This window comes from Triticum dicoccoides, chromosome 4A, assembly GCF_002162155.2.
Source record: "Triticum dicoccoides isolate Atlit2015 ecotype Zavitan chromosome 4A, WEW_v2.0, whole genome shotgun sequence".
Lineage (NCBI taxonomy): Eukaryota > Viridiplantae > Streptophyta > Magnoliopsida > Poales > Poaceae > Triticum > Triticum dicoccoides.
The window spans coordinates 333,736,910-333,758,449 of NC_041386.1; the positions used below are offsets into that span (position 1 = coordinate 333,736,910).

Here is a 21,540-nt window from a genome sequence, read left to right on the forward strand (position 1 = left end):
AAAGCAAAAAATGAAATAGAAAACAAGGGCGCAGCAACCTGCAAATGGGTCGGCCCATAACCGTGTGTGGGAGGAGTAGGCGCGCTTGCGAGAGAAAAAAGGAGAGAAAAGGGGTATCGTTGTGTTCATTATTTATGGATCTGTTTTAGTTTTTGTAACCATATTCTAAAATTTGTTGTACATTTTCTATAAATTCCTGAATATTTTTTGAATACTGGATCTCTTAAAAAATCATGAACATTTATTTGGAATCATGTTTTTTTATAATATGTGAACATTTTTCTGAAATCATGACCATTTTATGATTTTCCGAATGTTTTTTGAATTCACAAACAGTTTATGATTTGTCAATACTTTTTAAAAAACTCATAGCCTTTTGAAATTTCGTTCTTCTGCAAATCACGAACTAATTTAAAGAAGATAAAACAAAAACAGAAATAAGAACGCAAAAAGCAAAAAAATGAAATAGAAAACAGGGACGCTGCAACCTGCAAATGGGCCGGCCCATTACCGCATGCTGGAGGAGTAGGCGTGCTTGCGAGAGAGAAAAGGAGCGAAAAGGGGTATCGTTATGTTCATTATCTACGGATCTGTTTTAATTCTTGTGAACATATTCAAAATTTTCAAGTACATTTTTTATAAATTCATGAATATTTTTTAAATAATGGATCCTTTTAAAAAATCATGAACATTTATATTTCATGAACAATGATCTGAAATCATGTTTTTTATAATATTTGAACATTTTTCGAAATCATGATCATTTTATGATTTTCCGAATGATCTTTGAATTCACAAACATTTTATGATTTTTCAATACTTTTTTTAAGCTTACAACCTTTTAAAATTTGGTTCTTCTGGAAATCACGAATTAATTTAAAGAAGAAAAAACTAAATCAGAAGTGAGAACGTAAAAAGCAAAAAATGATATAGAAAACAGGGTCGCGGCAACCTGCAAATGGGTCTGCTCATTACAACGTGCGGGAGGAGTAGGTGTGCTTGCGGAAAAAAGAGAGAAAGAGGTATTGTTATGTTCATTATTTACGGATCTATTTATTTTTTTGAACGTATTCCAAAGTTTCATGTACATTTTTTTAAAATTCTTGAATATGTTTTGAATAGTGGATCCTTTAAAAAAATCATGAAGATTCTTGATTTCATGGACATTTATTTTAAATCATGTTTTTTTATAATATGTGAACATTGTTTTGAAATCATGGTCATTTTATGATTTTCCGATTTTTTTGAACTCACAAACAGTTTATGATTTTTCTATATTTTCTGAAAAACTTACAACTTTAGAAATTATGTTCTTTTGGAAATAATGAATTAATTTAAGGAAGAAAAAAGGAAAACAGAAATAACAAAGTAAAAATAGAAACTGAAATATGAAACAGGGCGCTACGACCTACAAATGGGCCGGCCCATTACAACATGCAGGAGGAGTAGGCGCGCTTGCGATAGGGGAAAATGAGAGAAAAGAATAAGGAGTTCGACCCCTGGTCTCCCATGAGGAGGGACAATGACCACTGAGTTGCTCAGGTGCTGACATTCTTTATGCGCAACAGTTTATATAAGAACTACAGAGCATGGGTGTGATTTCGAGAAAAAATGAATTGTTTTTTTCTTCACTTATCTGTGGCATAGTGGGTAATTTATGATAACTTTAATAGCAATTATGATGACATACGACCAGAAACGATAGCCACTTTATTATTGGAAAAAAAATATCCTTTAATTCACATTATATAATATTTTTTTCATTAAGTCAAGGCTAATGTTTGTTTTCCTTTGAAACAAGGAGGGTAGAGATAATAATTTTCTATTCCTACAAACCTAAGGTCTCTAAAAGAATTATTTCTATACATATTCTATCCTACAAAATTTCTTCAAACCAAAGGAACCTTAGACTCTTTGAGTCACGGGACTTACAAAAGACTAAAAAACATAAATGAATATAATAGTATTGCATGTGTAAAACATAAGATTGTGGAACACATTTTTTTGATAATTGTATGTTTAATGTGGGAAAAAAGGAAACATACGGAGTCCAAAGAAGACCTAGTCTAATTTTATATCTATATCTATATTTATACTCTTTTTACTAATAAAGAAGATGCGTTTCTTTATTTTTTTCACCCCGTTCACCATTGAATTTTATTTTTCTATCCAAGGTGGTACTAAATTTTTCTCCAGAATTTCGTATGTGGCATGCGCGAGCTGTAGCCGAGCGAAGCCAGCCCACATAACTGGCAAAACCTTATTTTTCGCACTATGCATCAAATAGTCTAATCTTCGCACATGGCGCGCATGACTGGGCCAGCCCGTTTTCTTATTTATGTTTTTGTCGGCGTTCTGGAAACGGGGGTCCCCAGACTTGCCTGCCTGCGGTCTGCGGCGTGGCTCAAAGGGGGGCCCAGCACGGCCCATCTTCATCAACACAGACCCAAGACCCTCGCTAGGGGCCAAGCCTCGCGGGGCGAACGACACGGAGCTTCCTCAGACACGGCCTCATCAGGTGGAGAGATTAAGGCGGGGTACCTCACGAGGTGCCCGTGACGCAAGTCATGACGACCAAGGGTGCCAGGCGGGCGCCAGCCCGCGCAGAGTCCTTCTTTCCTCTTTGGTGCAAAGGGAGCAAGCGCAGGCGAGAGCATCAAGCAAAGGCACCCGTTTCGGTGCAACGAGACCAAGACCAGTCCAACGACAGGAAGGGAGTCATTGTGGAGCCCCAGCCAGCGTCACCACCAGAGCCTTTGGCAGGCGATGACCAACTTTAGTTAGGATAAGTGTACCAGATGTTCCCCTTCAAAGTGGCCAATTGTTGGCGCCCTTCCCGCTCAATATTTGGGATGAGGCCCAGGGCCTTTGCCTATAAATAGGACTAGCCACCCACAGAGTAAAGGAGACCGGATCGCAATCGATAAGAGAGAGAGAAGGGTGACTGAACTCCTCCTAGCAGTTCGTCGCCCCAGCCAAGAACAGACCCTCACGAGGCTGTTCTTCCTTGTATTGCTCATCATCATCAGCCCAAGAGGCAATCCACCATACCACACACTGGAGTAGGGTATTACACCACAACGGTGGCCCGAACCAGTATAAACCATGTGTCTCTTGTGTTGTTTTTTCCATAGCTTAGATCTTAGCGAGGCGGAGGGGTGCAGGTAGGTAGAAGGCAAAATCTCCGCGTGCACGCCAGTGTTCGAACCTCAAGGGTCTGCCGGAACCCGAAATCCGACATTTGGCGCGCCAGGTAGGGGTGCGCCGGAATTCGTCTTCCACCACCCCGTTCTCCTCCGACCATCGCGTTCATGTCTGACGCTCGTCGGGCCCGCGCCGAGCGCCGGGCCGCTCTCGCCTCCCGCGTCACCCAGACGGCTCCTGTCGGCAGGCGTCCTCGCCGTTCCCCGTCACCTGTCGTCAATGCCGCCACCGGCCCAATGGGGGACGAGCAGCAAGCGTCGTCTCAGCATCCGTCCATGCGGCAAGACGGCCGCACCGCTACTCCCTCGCTCACCCCAGCTGGTTCTTCGTCCCGCGCGCTCCGCGCACCCATGGAGGCTCAAGCTGCGCTCATCACGGCAAACGAGCTCCTACGCTACCGTCCCATCGACGACGTCTACGAAGAATGGCTCGACCGCGTCGCCGAGCTCGTCCGCGTCGCAGGGGGCTCTCCTGCGCCGTCCGTTCCGCTGCACCGCACCCCGCCCCGCGCGGGTGACGAAGCTCCGGGGGCGCCCCAGCCGCCTCCTCCTCAAGAAGGCGCCATGGCTCCAAGGCACGTGGCCCTTGGGCGGAACCCGCTCCGTCAGGTGCCAGCGCGGCAAGAGCAGAGCTGCCAAGAAGTCCCTCGCCCGCAAGAAGCTGCCCGGGCGCTCTCTGCTCCAGCACGCCGCGACCATGCTCCTGCTCCCGCACGTCGAGACCCCACGCTGCTCCCAGCTGCAGCGCGTGGGGACATGCAAGACCAAGCTCTCCGTCACCCAAGGCCTCCCGTGGCCACAGCAGGCTGCCGTGCCTTCACCACCGAGCTACGCAGCATCGCGTGGCCCGGCAAGTTCAAGCCAGACCTGCCTCCTCGTTACGGCGGCACGTCCGACCCTACGGAGTTCCTCCAGCTCTATGAGCTGGGCATTGAAGCTGCCAACGGAGACGAGAAGGTCATGGCGAACTGGTTTCCCATGGCGCTCAAGGACGGGGCCTGCACCTGGCTCCTGAACCTGGCTCCAGGCACGATCTCCTCCTGGGACGAGATGCGCACCCGCTTCATCGCCAACTTCCAAGGTACTCGCGACCGGCCACCCGCCATGAGCGACATGCGCCGCATCAAGCAACAACCCGGAGAGACCCTGCAGAAGTACATCCAGCGCTTCAATAAGGCACGCCTCAAGATTCCCAAGGTGACCGAGGAGGCCATCATCTCAGCCTTCTCCGACAGCGTGCGCGATGTCAAGATGAAGGAGGAGCTGGTGATGCATGAAGACCTGTGCACTTCCTTGGAGTTGTTCAGCTTGGCAACCAAGTGCGCCAGGGCTGAAGAAGGGCGTCTCTCCCTCCTCGAGCTGCCTGCCGCAGACCCAGAAGAGAAGAAGCCCAAGGCCAAGGATGTGAAGAGCAAGGGGGCTGCCGTGCTCGCGGCAGAACCAGACACCAAGCGGGGCAGAGATCAGACCGAATCTTCCAAGGGCAGTCGGTATTGTGTGTACCACGACCTCCACATCCACAACACCAACGAATGTCAAGAACTCCGAGCCGTGCGAGAAGGAAGGATCGGCCGTCGCCCCGACCGCGGTGACCGGGGCTACGGCCGAGGAGGAGGAAGGAACGCAGGACGCTAGGAAGACTGCTGCCCGCGCCAAGGGTGGCGCGATCGACCTCGCGAGGATCGCTGGCAAGACCCGCCTCGCGAGGGAGACTGGAGGGATCAGCCTTGCGAGGATCGCCCGCAAGGCAACGCAGGCCTCCCTCCGTTGCCGCCGCAGCCAAGGAGAAACGAGGACCGCCATCAGGACGAGGGGCTGGGGTCTTCCAGGAGCCGCGCGCGATCGCCTGCATCCTGGGCGGGGCTCAAGCCCCAGCCTCTCAACGCATCTTCAAGCAGTTCACCCGCGAAGTGAATGCAGTCCTCCCCAAGCTCGAAGCCACGCGCCCTCTCAGGTGGTCGGCGTGCGCCATCACGTTCAGCTCAGCAGATCAGCTCAAGTGTGCGGCCATAGCTGGAGTCCTCCCGATGCTTTGTTCCCCAATCATCAACAACGTGGTGGTCACCAGGACCCTCATCGATGGCGGGGCAGGACTCAACGTCCTGTCCGTGGAAACATTCAACAATCTCCAAGTGCCCTACAACCAGCTTCAGCCAACCAAGCCTTTCTCCGGAGTCACCGACGGCTCCACGGTCCTGATTGGGCAGGTCCGCCTCCCTGTCACCTTCAGGGCACGTGACAACTACCGCACCAAGCTCATCGACTTCGACGTCGCCCACATTCGCCTGCCGTACAACGCCATCCTTGGGTACCCAGCGCTGGCCAAGTTCATGGTCGTAACTCACCACGGCTACAACGTCCTCAAGATGCCAGGAAGTGGCAGAGTCATCACGGTGCCCTGTGAAGAGAAGGACGTGGTGTGTTCCCTGGAACGAGCCTTTCAGGCCGCATAACTGGAAGACCCGGATCGCAGAAGCAGGAGGCTTCCCGAGACCGCCTCCAAGAAGAAGAAGACATCGTCCGGCCCGGCCCCTCAGGAGGCAGGCCCCTTAGGGCCCGTGCCTGCGCAGGGAGAACCTCCTTCCATCGCATAGGAAAGCACGCCTAGCGCCCTCCTCAAGCAGGGCTCGGGGGCTCTCCCCTGGAGGGCCACCGACCTGGCTAAGGTCACGAGGGAGGCGCTTGGGCACCACATGGAGGCGTGTTTCGAATCACGTTTCCCTCAAGAAGGAGTAAGGCAAGGAGAGCCAGACCCTCAGGAGTTCGTCAGCAAGGCCATTCAGGAGCTACAGGAGTCAAGAGTCATGAAAGGCGGCCGCCGCCTACCAGCTATGGCTCCCCATCTAGGCGAGGATGGTGGGTTGCGCGTCTGCATCGACATACCAGGGCTCAATCGAGTCGCCTCTCTGAAGCGCCTCTGGCCCTCGCGAGTGGGGCGCTGCGAAGGTCCACCCCACAGCTACGTTCGCATGCCTTATGGCTTGCCGAACGCAGCTGCCACGTACCAGCGCCTCATGAGGGGTATCATGGAGGCTCAAGAGGCCAGGCGTTCCGCAGCCCCGGCGGAGATGGAGATGGTCCGCGAGGAGCCACCAGTGCCTCCGGAGCCTCCCGAGGCCCCTGGGCCTGGGGGCTTGTGAGGATCGGCTTCCGCAGCCCACCGAGTCTGCTACACCAACACATCATCAGGTGACATCTTTCAAGTTTCATTCCAGCTGGGAGCGCCCCCAAGGGCTGCATTATTCCCAGGCCGTGTGGGTCCGTCCCTGCGGCATGTATCCCTTTTATTTCATGTTGTTAGCTTACTTTGTTGGGGGCGCCCCACGGGCTGCATCATCCCCAAGTCGCTCGGGCCTGACCCAGTGATGTCCGCCTTCCCAGCATCTATTTGAATGAATCCACTCCTTCGCGGCTAATGTGTTTGACCTAGTTGCCCGCTCAACTGACGCCAACTGACGGAGCTGCTCTCAAACGGCACGACGCTTGCGCATGGGTCCGTCCCTGCAACGCCGACAAACCTGAATGGCTGAGCTCTGGCCGCGGCAGCCCCGCATGGCGCCACCTCGTCAAGCCTTCAGTGCCTCATCGCCCCTCGGAAGCAACCAACGGCTAACTGTCAATTGTCATGGCAACCCCTCGTTCTTTCTATGATGGGTCTACAGGATCTCCTAAAGGAGCTGCGTCAGGCGAGCCCCTTGTGGTGTCTCCTTCACTCTCATCCGCGCGAACCGCTTGCACGTTAAAGGGGGGATGCCTGAGCATCGCGACTCAGGGCTCCTACTGGCTCTCCAGCCCTCACCCTCTGGCCTTGTCCACGGCATCGCGACCTGGCATACCAGCGACGGCTGAGACTCGCTCGAGGGCCGGGACCCGAGGACGTAGAGCAGAAAGGGGAGCAAAGGCGAGAGGGGAGGGACACGCGAGGACCTCGCCGAGCAACCTCACGCCTGCCGATGCACGGACCCGGCGACACACCAGAGAGCGGCCCCTGATTCTCGAGATAAGTCACCACCTGGAAGCACCAGCTACCGTGGCACCATCCCCGCACCTAATGCAATCCCGTGTTAGCGACGCCGCTCTCCTTTCTCACCGAACGACGGCTGCTTGAGCGCCAAAGGGGACCTCCTGAGCATCGTGACTCAGGGGCTCTTACCGGACCCCGGGTCGCTCACCTCCTGGCCTTGACCACGGCATCGCGACCTGGCATACCAGCGACGGCTGAAGCCGCCTTGGGACTGGGACCTATCGGCGCAGAGCACCAAGCCCTCATGAAGTTCGAAAGGGAGAACTGAGCTAAGACGGAATGAGCAACTCGCACAATTCTACGACAAGGGTTATATTAATAAAACAGGATCACAGGCACCTTACAAGCCCCCACGGGACGCGTCTTTGATTCCTCACAGGGAACAGATCCTAAAAGGACGCTAACTACACGCGCCCCTGCAAAAGACGCCATCATCAACAGTGGGCTGTCGAGCACCGGCACCAACCCCATCCAGATCAGAGTCAGCGACGGCCTGACGAGCCCGCCCCGCTCCTGGAGCGGCACCGGCTTGGGGGCTCGTAGCTGTCGTCGCTCGTCTCCGGAGTCGCGAGGATCTCGTCGGAGTCGCTGGAACCTCCGACGCCTCCGCCGCCTGAGGAGCCGCCAAGGGAGCGGTCGGCGGGCCCAGTCCTCGCCGTAGCAGGGTCCCGACCACCTCTCCCGGGGCAACACTCTAGCCGGCACCCGTTCACATCGAAGACCTTGAAGAACATCACCGAAGCACCATCGTACTCCAAGTGGATCGCGAAGGCGCCTCTTGTCCTGCAGACCCAGGCGATTTCGCTCCAGCCTCGAGTCATGAAGACCTCGCCCGGGGCAACGACCGCGACCTCTGCCTCGGTCGCGAGGGTGCTGCAGCCGGCGTGCTGCAGCCAAAGCTCCAGGAGTTCTCCCTGCGGGATGATGGAGGCGAAGAAGGGAGGAAGGCGAATCCAAGACTGAGGAGGCATGGCGGTGTGGAGCACGAACTCTCGGGAGGAGCCCTCAGTGTGGACCCCAGGGGGGACGACCCACACCTTCGTGACCCGTCGGCGCCGACGGCGGCGCCGCCCATGGCGATCGGCATCGACTCCTTTAGAGCCCTCGATGTGGGCGTACAAGGGAAGCGGGAACCCCGGCGGTGGCCGCTCGCACCAGGGCCTCGACACCACCTGATGGGCCCCCTCATCCCGGCCGCGGAGGGCGAGCCGTTTCTTCGGCGGGAGCGGGTCTGGTTCCTCTCGGAGAGCCTTTCCCTTCTCTGCCATCGAGAACCGGTGGATCGAAGCCATCGCAGCAAGACGGAGCAAGGACTGGGAAGAAGGAGAAGCAAGAAGGGATGGACTGGAAGGGCGCGCGCCGTTCCATACTTATGGCCGGCGAAGGCCAACCGCCGACCTCCACGATCGCAGGTAATCATGATCCGCTTTGCATGCAGGGACTTGTCCAATCCGTGCAGTTGCCGAGGCGCCGTGGGAAAGTGGAGACGCCCACGTCCAATCAACCGCCACGCGGCGCCCAAGGCCGCAGGCTGTTAGGGCCCGCGGCGCTTCGCTCTTGCCCTTTCGCCTCCCTGCACGGCCAAGTCCGGGCGCGCCTTGGGCCCGGGGGCTACTGTCGGCGTTCTGGGAACGGGGGTCCCCAGACTTGCCTGCCTGCGGCCTGCGGCGTGGCTCAAAGGGGGGCCCAGCATGGCCCATCTTCATCAACACAGACCCAAGACCCTCGCGAGGGGCCAAGCCTCGCGGGGCGGACGACACGGAGCTTCCTCAGGCACGGCCTCATCAGGCTGGCTCGTGAGGAGGCGGAGAGTCAAGGCGGGGTACCTCATGAGGTGCCCGTGACGCAAGCCATGACGACCAAGGGTGCCAGGCGGGCGCCAGCCCGCGCAGAGTCCTTCTTTCCTCTTTGGTGCAAAGGGCGCAAGCGCAGGCGAGAGCATCAAGCAAAGGCACCCGTTTCGGTGCAACGAGACCAAGACCAATCCAACGGCAGGAAGGAAGTCATTGTGGAGCCCCAGCCAGCATCACCACCAGAGCCTTTGGCAGGCGAGGACCAACTTTAGTCAGGATAAGTGTACCAGATGTTCCCCTTCAAAATGGCCAATTGTTGGCGCCCTTCCCGCTCAATATTTGGGATGAGGCCCAGGGCCTTTGCCTATAAATAGGACTAGCCACCCACAGTGTAAAGGAGACCGGATCGCAATCGAGAAGAGAGAGAGAGAGAGAAGGGTGACTGAACTCCTCCTAGCAGTTCGTCGCCCCAGCCAAGAACAGACCCTCACGAGGCTGTTCTTCCTTGTATTGCTCATCATCATCAGCCCAAGACGCAATCCACCACACCACACACTGGAGTAGGGTATTACACCACAACGGTGGCCCGAACCAGTATAAACCATGCGTCTCTTGTGCTGTTCTTTCCATAGCTTAGATCTTAGCGAGGCGGAGGGGTGCAGGTAGGTAGAAGGAGAAATCTCCGCGCGCACCCCAGTGTTCGAACCTCAAGGGTCTGCCGGAACCCGAAATCCGACAGTTTTATGTTTCATTTTTCTTTTTCTGATTCTTTCTCTTTTTCCTATTTATTTTTTTATTTTTCCATTTCAAGTTATTTTTCCTTTTTCCTTGTTTTGTAATTTCAAATTTTCAGAAAAAATCCAGAATTTTAGTTTTTTCCAAGTTTTTGAAAAAAAATGTTCTGCCCAAAATTGTGTTCCTCTTTTGGAAAATGTTCCAAACGTTATATTTTGTTCTCATACCAAAATTAGTTCAAAATTGAAATATTATTTGTGTTTTTATAAATTTATTCAAGATTTCTAAATAAAATTGCATTTTGAAACATATTCCAAATTCGAAAACATTCTTATTGTAATAAAATGTTAACAAATTCAAAAATATATATTTGCCTTTAAAAACACGTTGTCTAAAATTGTTCTCAATTTTCAAAAAATATTCCCGTTTTACAAAAATATTCAAAAATAATAAAAATCTTAATTTAATAGAAGGTTCATGTTTTCACAAAATGTGTGTGAATTGTGATGCCCCTGATTTGACCGTATACTAATCATACACGCAATTGTGTATGATCAAGATCAAGAACACACGGGAAAATATCACAACACAACTCCAGACACAAATTAAAAAAAATAATACAAGCTTACATTACAAACCAGGGGCCTCGAGGGCTCGAATACATAAGCTCGAATACACAAGAGTCAGCGGGAGCAATAATGTGTGAGTACAGGCATAAGTTAAACAAGTTTGCCTTAAGAAGGCTAGCACAACAGTAGCAACGATTGAAAAGGCAAGGCATCCTGCCTGGGACCTCCTAACTACTCCTCGAAGTTGAACTCCACGTAGAATCACCCTCGGAATCCTATGGCTCCTAGAATCCATCAAATGATTGCAAAAACGACGAAAGGGGAAAAAGAAGTAGCAAAGCAACCGTGAGTACTCATCCAAAGTACTCGCAAGCAAGGATCTACACTACATATGCATTGGTATCAATGAGATGGGTAGTATCTGTGGACTGAACTGCAGAATGCCAGAATAAGAGGGGGATAGCTAGTCCTATCGAAGACTACGCTTCTGGCAGCCTCCATCTTGAAGCATATAGAAGAGAGTAGATGGCAAGTCCACCAAGTAGCATCGTATAGCATAATCCTACCCGGCGATCCTCTCCTCGTCGCCCTGTTAGAGAGCGATCACTGGGTTGTATCTAGCACTTGGAAGGGTGTGTTTTATTAAGTATCTGGTTCTAGTTGTCATAAGGTCAAGGTACAACTCCGGGTCATCCTTTTACCAAGAGACACAACTATTCGAATAGATAAACTTCCCTGCAGGGGTGCACCACATTTCCCAACACGCTTGATCCCCTTTGGCCGGACACACTTTCTTGGGTCATGCCCGGCCTCGGAAGATCAACACGTCGCAGCTCTACCTAAGCACAATAGAGAGGTCAGCACACCGTTCTAAATCCTATGGCGCAGGGGTCTGGGCCCATTGCCCATTGGTCACCTGCACGTTGCGAACACGGCTGTTAAGCAGACCTAGCCTCCCTAATACAAGAGCAGGCATTCCAGTCCGATCCGGCGCGCGCCGCTGAGTCGCTGACGTCAAGAGGGCTTCGACTGATACCACGACGTCGAGTGCCCATAACTGTTCCCGCGTAGTTGGTTAGTGCGTATAGGCCAGTAGCCAGACTCAGATCAAATACCAAGATCTCGTTAAGCGTGTTATTCTGAAATAACCACGGATGCCGACCAGGGCCAGGCCCACCTCTCTCCTAGGTGGTCTCAACCTGCCCTGTCGCTCCACCACAAAGTAACCGTCGGGGGCCTTCGGGAACTTAGGCCCACCTCTACCGGGATGGAGCCACCTGCCCCTTCAGCCCCCAACATTGGAATCACTCGCGGGTACTCCTACGAGCCGACCCGACTTTAGTCACCACAAGTATCATATATTATGTATAAGTATATACCCATAACCACCTCCCAAGTGATCACGGCCCGATAGTATAGCATGGCAGACGAACAAGAATGTAGGGCCACTGATGGAATACTAGCATCCTATACTAAGCATTTAGGATTGCAGGTAAAGGTAACAACAGTAGTAGCAAAGACATGCTATGCATCAGGATAGGATTAACGGAAAGTAGTAACATGCTACACTACTCTAATGCAAGAAGTAGAGAGAAGAATAGGCGATATCTGGTGATCAAGGGGGGGGGGATTGCCTGGTTGCTCTGGCAAGGAGGGATCGTCAACAACGTAGTCGATCGAGGCACCAGCAGCGGTGTCAGTCTCGTAGTCTACCTGAGAGAAGAGGGGGAAGAAACAATGAATACAATGCAAACAGATGCATAACGATGCATGACATGACAAGTAACAGTGTCGGGTGTGCCCTAACGTAGTAGGAGGTGATACCAGCGAAGGGGGGAAACAACCGGAAAAGTATCCCCGGTGTTTCCCGTTTTCGAACAAATGAACCGGAGGGGGAAAGTTGCGTGTTTGCTATGCTAGGGATGTGTGGCGGATGAACGGGATACGTATCCGGATTCGTGTCGGCGTTCCGAGCAACTTTCATGTACAAAGTTTTCCATCTGAGCTACGGTTTATTTTATATTAATTTTTAAGGTGTTAAATCATTTTCTAGAATTAACATATTATTTTAATTCGAAATTGCATTTATGACATCATCATGATGTCAGCATGACATCAGTAGTCAACTCTGACCGTTGACTGGTTAAGCTGACATGTGGGTCCCATCTATCATAGACAGTGGGTTCAAACAGGGTTAAATTAATCCTAAATTCAATTAAGCTAACTACTGGGCCCACTAGTCAGTGACTAATTAGTTTAAATTAACTGAAGTAACTAATTTAGTTAGTTTTAAGGTGGGGGCCACTTGCCAACTGTTGGGACCGGCCCAGTCAGCAAGTTGACCTTGTCAACAAGGCCAGCCGGGCCCATGGGGCCACCAGACAGTGACCCTGGGGGTGGCCCCGGCCGGCCACATCAGCGAGGGCACCGGAGGCGATGCCCCGACGACCAGAACCGCGGTGGAGCGGCTCGGGTGTCACCGGAATTCGCTGTTCGGGGGGCCAAAAGGGGCGCGGGCGGGCGCGTTCGAACGGGGAGAGCCTGCCGTGTCGTGCAATGGCGCTGGGAGGAGCTAAGGCCATCGGAGTTGACGCCAGCGTCGAGCAGAGGCGGCGGTTGGCTTCGGGCCTCGTTGGGGTCAGTGCTAGGGGGACGGGAGGGGGCGTGCGTGTGTGGATTGTGCTCCTGGAAGCACCAGGAGCACGACGATGGGCTCGCGCTGCGGCAGCGGTGGCCATGGCAGCGACGGAGCGGGGTGGCAGCGAGCTACGGCTCTGGTGGGGACGGCGTCTACGAGACGATGTCGGTGTCCTGGGAACGGGGCTCCCCAGACTTGCCTGTCTACGGCCCACGGCGTGGCTAGGTTGGCAGGTCTGTACGACCCATCTTCATCAACAAGGCATTCAAGACCCTCACGAGGGGTCAAGCCTTGCGAGGCAGACGACGCAAGACCTCCTCAGGAGCGGCCTCGCCAGGTAGGCTCACGAGGGGCGGAGAGATCAAGGCAAGCCAAAACCTCGCGAGGTCCTCATGATGTGAGCCATGACGATAGAGACCAGGCGGGCGCCAGCGCGCGCAATGTCCTTGTTTCCTCTTTGGTGCCAAGGGGGCAAGCGCAGGCGCCGAGTACCGAGGCATCAAGCAAAGGTTTCCATATTGGTGCAATGAGACCAAGACCAAAAGGACGACAGGACAGAGGTCACCATGGAGCCCAAGACGACATCACCACCAGAGCCTTTGGCAGGCGAAGACCACCTTTTGTCAGAATAACTTGTACTAGTTGTCCCCTTTCGAATCGGCCGTTGTTGGCTTCCTTCCCGCTCAATATTTGAGGAGAGGACCAGGGCCTATATAAACTAGCCACCACAGTGAAAGGGGACGGAAAGGAAAAAAGAGAGGACGGAAGAGAAAAAAGGGGACGAGAGACAAGTGAGGACCGACCTCATCACAAGTCCACCAAGCACAAGGACACCTCAACCTCAGGAGGCTGTTCTTCCTGTTGTAACTGTTCTTCATCAGCCCAAGAGGCAATCCACCACCATTACACTGGAGTAGGTTATTATACCACAACGATGGCCCGAACCAGTATAAATCTTGTGTCTTTCTGTGTTGTGAGTTCATTGAGTTCATCTGCGAGATCTTAAAGAGCTAGGGCGTGGATTGATAGGGAGAAAACCTTTGCTCGTCCCCCAGTGTTTGAACCTCAAGGGTTTGCCGGAACTCGTGATCCAACATTTGGCGCGCCAGGTAGGGGTGCACCAAAGCTTCCTTTCGTTGCTCCGCGCTCCGTTGCTTCGCCGTCTCCATGGCAGACGCACGTCACGCTCGTGCCGAGCGCCGGGCTGCCCTCGCCGCCCATGTTGCTCAGACGGCTCCCGTCGGCGGCTGCCTCGCCGTTCCCCGTCGCCTGCCGCCTACGCCGCCACCGGCCCGGCGGGGAACGAGCAACAAGCATCCTCGCTGCATCCCTCGGTGCGGCAGGACGGCCGCACCGCCACTCCATCGCTGACCCCGGCCGGTTCTTCTTCCCATGCACGCCGCCCTCCCATGGATGCACGGGCTGCGCTCCTCATGGCGCACGAGCTCCTGCGCTACCGTCTGGTCGACGACCTCTACGAGGACTGGCTCGACCGCATCACTGAGCTTGTCTGCGCCGCAGGGGCTCCCCTGCGCCGTCCCTCTCTCCGTCTCACCCTCCGCCAGCTACGGGTGACGTAGCTCACGGAGCGCCCCCACCACCTCAGCCCCAAGATGGCGCCCTGGCGCCAAGACGCGCGGCTCCGCTACGCGACCCGCCGTGTCCTGCGCCCGCACGTGAAGAGAGAAGTTGTCAAGAAGTCCCTCGGCCGCAACAAAACGCTCCATCGCTCCTCGCACCACCGCGCCAGGATCGGCTGCTATGGCAAGCCCGCGCGCCACCTGTAGCGTAGGGCGCGGACCCCATCAAGACCAAGCTCCACCCCCAAGGCGGGTCCCGATGACCATAGTTGGCTGCCGCGCCTTCACCCCCGAGCTGCGTAGCGTCGCCTGACCAGGCAAGTTCAAGCCAGATCTGCCTCCTCGCTATGACGGCACCCTGACCCCGAAGAGTTCTTCCAACTCTATGAGCTGAGCATCGAAGCGGCCAATGGCAACGAGAAGGTCATGGCGAACTAGTTTCCCATGGCTCTCAAGGAAGGCGCCCGCTCCTGGTTCCTGGACCTGCCTCCGGGCTCAATCTCCTCCTGGGACGAAATGTGCACCCGCTTCATCGCCAACTTCCAGGGCACTCGCGACCGCCCCTGGTCGTGGGTGACCTGTGCTGCATCAAGCAGCAACCAGGAGAGACCCTGCAGAAGTACATTCAGCGCTTCAATAGTGCACGGATCAAGATCCCCAAGATGACCGACGAAGCCATCATCTCTGCGTTCTCTGACGGCGTCCACGACGTCAAGATGAAGGAGGAGCTCGCCATCCATGAAGAGTTGTGCACGACCCTGGAGCTGTTCAACATCGCGACCAAGTGTGCTAGAGCTGAGGAGGGGTACCTCTTTCTCCTCGAGCTTCCTGCTGCTGACCCAGAGGACAAGAAGGCCGATGCCAAGGACGTGAAGCGCAAGGGAGCAACCGTGCTCGCAGTGGAACCAGACACCAAGCATGGTAGAGACTAACTAGAGTCATCCAAGGGCAACCGTCCGTTCTGCACCTTCCACAACCTGAAAACACACCAGCGACTGTCAAGAGCTCAGAGCCATTCGCGAAGGGCGCTTCGGTCGACGCCCCGAGCGTGGCGACCGGCGCTACGGCTGAGGAGGAGGACGTGGTGGCAGACGCTGGGACGACCGTGGCCTGCGCCAGGAGTGGCGCGATCGGCCTCGCGAGGACCGCTGGCAGGATCAGCCTCGCGAGGACGCCTCGAGGGATCAGCCTTGTGAGGATCGTCCTCAAGGCAACACCGAGATCCCTCCGCTGCCACCATCGCCAAGAAGGAATGACAAACACCATCAGGACGAGGGGGCTGGGGGCTTCCAGGAACCACGTGCTATCGCCTGCATCTTGGGTGGAGCCCAGGCCCCAGCCTCGCAGCGTATCTTCAAGCAGCTTGCTCATGAAGTGAATGCAGTCCTCCCCAAGCTCGAAGCCACGCGCCCGCTCAGATGGTCCCAGTGCCCCATTATGTTCAACTCAGCAGACCAGCTCAAGTGCGCAGCTACCGCTGGCACCCTCCCGATGCTCTGCTCCCTAGTCATCAGCAACGTGCAGGTTACCAAGACCCTCATCGACGATGGCGCATGGCTCAACGTCCTATCCGTCAACATGTTCAATAGCCTCCAAGTGCCGTATGACCAGCTTCAGCCCACCAAGCCTTTCTCAGGAGTGACCGACGGTTTCACCCATCGATAGGACAGGTCCGCCTCCCTGTCACTTTCGGCGAACGCAAGAACTGCCGCACCGAGCTCATCGACTTCGACGCCGCACACATCTGTCTGCCGTACAACGCCATCCTCGGGTATCCAGCCCTGGCCAAGTTCATAGCAGTGACCCATCACGGATACAATGTCCTCAAGATGCCGGGAAGCATCGGGATCATCACGGTCCCATGTGAAGAGAAAGATGCGGTGTGCTCCCTCGAGCGTGCCTTCCAAGCTGCAGCAATCGACGACCCTGACAGCAAGGGTGAGGGCCCTCCTGAGGCCATCCCCAAGAAGAAGAAGCAGTTGTGACACGCAGGACCTCAGGAGGGTGACACCACGACCAGAGTCTCGTCAGGATCAGCGCCCGCTCTAGGGGCATCTCTCTCCATTGCATAGGAAGGCGCGGCCGACGCCCTTCTTGGGCAGGGCTCGGGAGCTTTCTTCTGGAAGGCCTCAGACTTTGCCCACATCACGAGGGAGGAGCTTGGGCACCACTTGGAGGTGTGCTTCGCGGCACATTTCCCTCAGGAGGGCACAGGGCAAGGATCGCCCACCGTTCAGGAGTTCATCACCAAGACCACCCAAGAGTTGCAAGACACAAGGGCCATGCGCGGCGACCGCCGCTCACGAGACGCAGCTTACCATCCAGGCGAGGATGCCGAGCTGCGTGTTTGCATCGATGTTCCAGGGCTCAACAGGGCCGCTTCTCATGAGCTTTTCTAGCCTTCGCGCGTGGGATGCTGCAAGGGCCCACCGCATAGCTACGTTCGCATACCCTTTGGCCTGCCAAGTGTATCGTCCGCCTACCAACGCAACTTGCGGCGCATCCTAGCGGATCAGGAAGCCAGGCACCACGTCGTCCTGATGGAGATGGAGACGGTCCTCAAGGAACCACCTGAGCCCCCAGAGCCTCCGAGGCTCAGAGCTCCGGAGGCTCGTGAGGAGCAACCCCTTCGCCGTACGCTGCTTCAACTCTCCTTCATCAACATGACCAGGTGACATCTTTCCAAGTCATTCAGCTGGGAGCGCTCCTCGGGCTGCATCATTCCCAGTCCGCCTGGGTCCGTCCCTGTGGCATGTATCCCTTTTCTTATGTCTCTAGCTTACCTTATTGGGGGCACCCCTTGGGCTGCATCATCCCCAAGTTGCTCGGGCCTGAGCCAGTGGCACGTATCTCTCATGCACTTGCTTAAGCCTGCTACTCTCATGTTTGATCTATCTATGATTACTACTCGCTCGATCGCCACCCATCAAGGGGACCGCGCGCCGACCGTCTTTCTTTAGGACCCTTCGCGTGAGTAAATTGAGCATGGCGTCTATGCTCGGGCCCGTCCCTACAACGTCAATAAATCCAACAGCTGAGCTCTATCTGGCGGGCCGGCCCCGTTTACGTCACCTCCTGGGGCCGTTGGTGCTTGGCGTTCTCACGCGATAACCTCAGGAGATTCGTTCGGCGTAGGTTGTCTGACCACCTCGCAGGTCCAGCACCGCAAACAAGAACCAAGACCAGGTGCAATCCGCCTTGAGGTAGGGCCTCATGAGTCTCGTGCTGGCTCACGAGTGCCTAGATACACCTCGTCTAACCCTGTCGTGCAAGCCACGTGTCAGGGCGGGGCTGTACACACCCCGGGGGCTCTCCGCAGAGGGAGCCCCCCCACCCATGCACAAGTGGAAGCACCATGCTCCGCGTACGGCCTCACCACAACGCCTCCCCTCGCGAAGGGGCTGGGCACGGGGGCTACGCTCAGGTCACGCCCAAGCGTACGCCACCCGGCCAGGTCTCCTGGACCTGGTCGTCGCACGCCCCTCCCGAGCCGAGCCTTGGAGAGGGCAAAGGTATAGACATTGTTTGCACGTCAAGGGGGACTCCTGAGAATCGCGACTCAGGAGCCTAACTGGTCACGTAGCCCCTCACTCCTTGGTCCGTCCTGGTCTCCGGTCGGCCCAACGGCGATTGAGGTATGCGCGAAGCTGGGCTCTACCGACGTAGAACATCAACCTATCCTCGCATACTCTCCCTATAAGATGTTTGCGCGTCAACGGGGACTCCTGAGCATCGCGACTCAGGAGCTTAACTGGTCACATAGCCCCTCACTCCTTGGTCCGTCCTGGTCTCTGGTCGGCCCAACGGCGGTTGAGGTATGCACGGGGCCGGGCTCTCCGACGCAGAACACAAAGCAAATAGGAAGAAATCGCAAAATCTCAAAGCAAATATTACAAGACATATTGTGCTCACAATATCAAATGGAAGTTTTAACACCTCCATGAGGCCTGATACGTATTGCAGGAATGAAACAGAAAAGCAGCTGTAGGTCACCCCTGGACACCGCCATCTGCAGGATCGGTGGCATCACTGGTCGAGGGAGCAAGGACGAAGCCGCATAACTTCTTCAGCAGGGCCTCCACCTGACCTTTCACGGCTGCGGCGGCGGCCGCACAATGTTCACCAGCTACAGGCTCCAGCAGCTCGTCAAGACGAGCGCTGGGGTTGTGAAGGTACAAATGGCTGAAGACCGCGTCAGCGCAGCCGAAGAAAGGACACAAGCCTCCGCCTCAGCCATAGGGCCGATGCCCTCCACGACTTCCTCAAACGCCTTCACCAAGTGGGGAAGCAGCTGAGCAGGGCCATCCTCGTCGGTGGTCAGCGGCTTCTCCAGGCCCTTCTCGTACAGTGACTTCAGCGCCACGCTGGACCTCTTCGCAAGAAGCGAGAAGGCCTCACGGTCTTTGGCCAGGACCTTCACCTTGGCATCGAGCTCAGCCTCCCTCGTCTTCGCCTTCTGCTCCAGTTCCTCCAGTCGACTGTGCTCCGCGGCCTGCGCCTTCGTCAGCTCCCCCAGCTCAGCATCGTGGCCCTTGATGGCATCCTCGCGAGCCTTCATCTCCTCCTCCTTCGCTTCGCGGTCGCGTGCTTCTTCTGCGCGCTCGTCGTGCATCCTCTTTAGCTTGCCCTCTAGATCTCGGAAGCGGTCGTGGGTGGCCTCGGCGTCCTTCAGCGCCGCCTCGCGGTCGGCCGCAGCTCTGGCGGCGGCCTGCTTCTCCTTCTCGGAGGCTGTCGCGGCCTGCCTCAGCGATGCTCGAACCGCCGAGTCGGAGTGAAGCCAGCCTGAGGCCAGCTCCAGGTGCCCGGCCACTAGGTACGGGTCCGCGCCTAGGAGGTCTTCCCGCAGCTTGGCCATCCCCGAGAAGACACGCTCAAAGGCTGCAGAGGGGGCAGAAGAATTCGGGGCCAGAGGAACAACAGGAGTAGGAGGCGGCGTCGTTACCAGAGCCTGGAAGATCGAGGGCTCCGGAGCCCTTGGGACCTCATCATCAGAGATAGGTGCCGGTACTTCCGGAGCCAGTGGGGCCACGGGGGTTGGTTCATCCTGCCGGTGCTCCTCTTGGCCTCGCGGGAGCGATCAGGCTGGGGAGATGCGGGTGCCGTCTCCTCTCTTCTCCACAAAGGGAGGCACGGCTGCGGCATCCCCCTTCCTCTTCTTCGCTGAAGACTCCAGCCTGATCGACCAGGCGGGTGTCAGAAAACATCAAGTATAAGCAGAAACAAGATGAAGCTCAAAGCACTCATTGATCCACCGCGACATAGTCCACCCTCCGCTTGGTGAGCCTAAAACCTGAAAGCGTCGGGGCCTGAGGAGTGGGCACACGGGCTCCGGGAGCAGAAGACGGCACAGCAGAAGTGCCGGAGCCGGCCTGAGGGAGTCCTGGGTTAGGGGGTGTTCGGATAGCCAGACTATACCTTCAGCCGGACTCCTGGACTATGAAGATACAAGATTGAAGACTTCGTCCCGTGTCCGGAAGGGACTTTTGTTGGCGTGGAAGGCAAGCTTGGCGATACGGATATGCAAATCTCCTACCATTGTAACCGACTCTATGTAACCCTAACCCTATCCGGTGTCTATATAAACCGAGGGTTTTAGTCCGTAGGACAGCATACACATCAACAATCATACCATAGGTTAGCTTCTAGGGTTTAGCCTCTCTGATCTCGTGGTAGATCTACTCTTGTACTACCCATATCATCAATATTAATCAAGCAGGACGTAGGGTTTTACCTCCATCGAGAGGGCCCGAACCTGGGTAAAACTTTGTGTCCCTTGCCTCTTGTTACCATCCGGCCTAGACGCACAGTTCGGGACCCCCTACCCGAGATCCGCCGGTTTTGACACCGACATTGGTGCTTTCATTGAGAGTTCCTCTGTGCCGTCGCCGTCAGGTCCGATGGCTCCTACGATCATCAATAGCGATGTAGTCCAGGGTGAGACCTTCCTCCCCGGACAGATCTTCGTCTTTGGCGGCTTCGCACTGCGGGCCAATTCACTTGGCCATCTAGAGCAGATCGAAAGCTACGCCCTTGGCCGTCAGGTCAGATTCGGAAATTTAAACTACACGACTGACATCCGCGGGGACTTGATCTTCGGCGGATTTGAACCACCGCCAAGCGCACCGCACTGTCATGACGAGCATGATCTAGCTCTGCCGCCGAACAGTGCCCTGGAGGCCGCATCCGCATCGGCTCCAACCCTTAGTCCGGAGCCAACCGTGCCGATCGAGGATAGGCGGTTGGACGCCGCCTCGGGGGCTGCGATCCCAATGGCCGTTGAGCCAAACACCAGCCCCGTATTCTGCGGGACTTGTGACTCCAAGGAGCCGGACTCCTCTCCGGACTCCGAACCCTCCACGCCCCTGCCAATCGAATCTGATTGGGCGCCGATCATGGAGTTCACTGCCGCCGACATCTTTCAGCACTCGCCTTTCGGCGATATCTTGAAGACACTGAAGTCTCTCTCTTTATCAGGAGAGCCCTGGCCGGACTATGGTCAGCAAGGTTGGGGTACGGACGATGAAGAAATTCAAAACCCACCCACCACCCACTTTGTAGCCACTGTCGATGACTTAACCAACATGCTCGACTACAACTCCGAAGATATCGACGGTATGGACGCCGATGAAGGACATGATGAAGAACCAGCGCCTACTAGGCCCTGGAAAGCCACCTCGTCATATGACATATACATGGTGGACACCCCAAAAGAGGAAGATGGCAATGGAACGGCGGAGGATGACCCCTCCAAGAAACAGCAAAAGCACCAGCGTCAGCGGCGCCGCTCAAAATCCCGCCAACACAAAAACGGTGATTCCAGCACGGGAGATAATAATACTCCGGAGAGTGCCGAAGAAAACCCCCTCCAGCAAGGTTTAGCACAGGAGGATGGAGAAACCAGCCCTCATGAGAGAGCGGCAGACAGAGAGGTTGAGGACGATAATTATATGCCTCCCTCCAAAGACGAGGCAAGCCTCGACGACGATGAATTTGTCATG

General features: G+C 55.2%; 1 protein-coding gene across 1 annotated transcript in view; it reads right to left on the bottom strand.

Annotated features, from left to right (window-relative positions):
- Positions 1–19,397, bottom strand: part of LOC119283515 (probable protein phosphatase 2C 75) — a 28,071-nt gene extending 8,674 nt beyond the window's left edge. Inside the window, exons 1-2 of the mRNA XM_037563027.1 lie at positions 18,719–19,397; positions 18,437–18,489 (exon numbers count right to left, since the gene is read on the bottom strand). Of these exons, the coding sequence (XP_037418924.1) occupies positions 18,437–18,489; positions 18,719–19,397 (732 nt within the window). The remainder of the gene's footprint in view (positions 1–18,436; positions 18,490–18,718) is intronic.
- Positions 19,398–21,540: the final 2,143 nt, after the last annotated feature.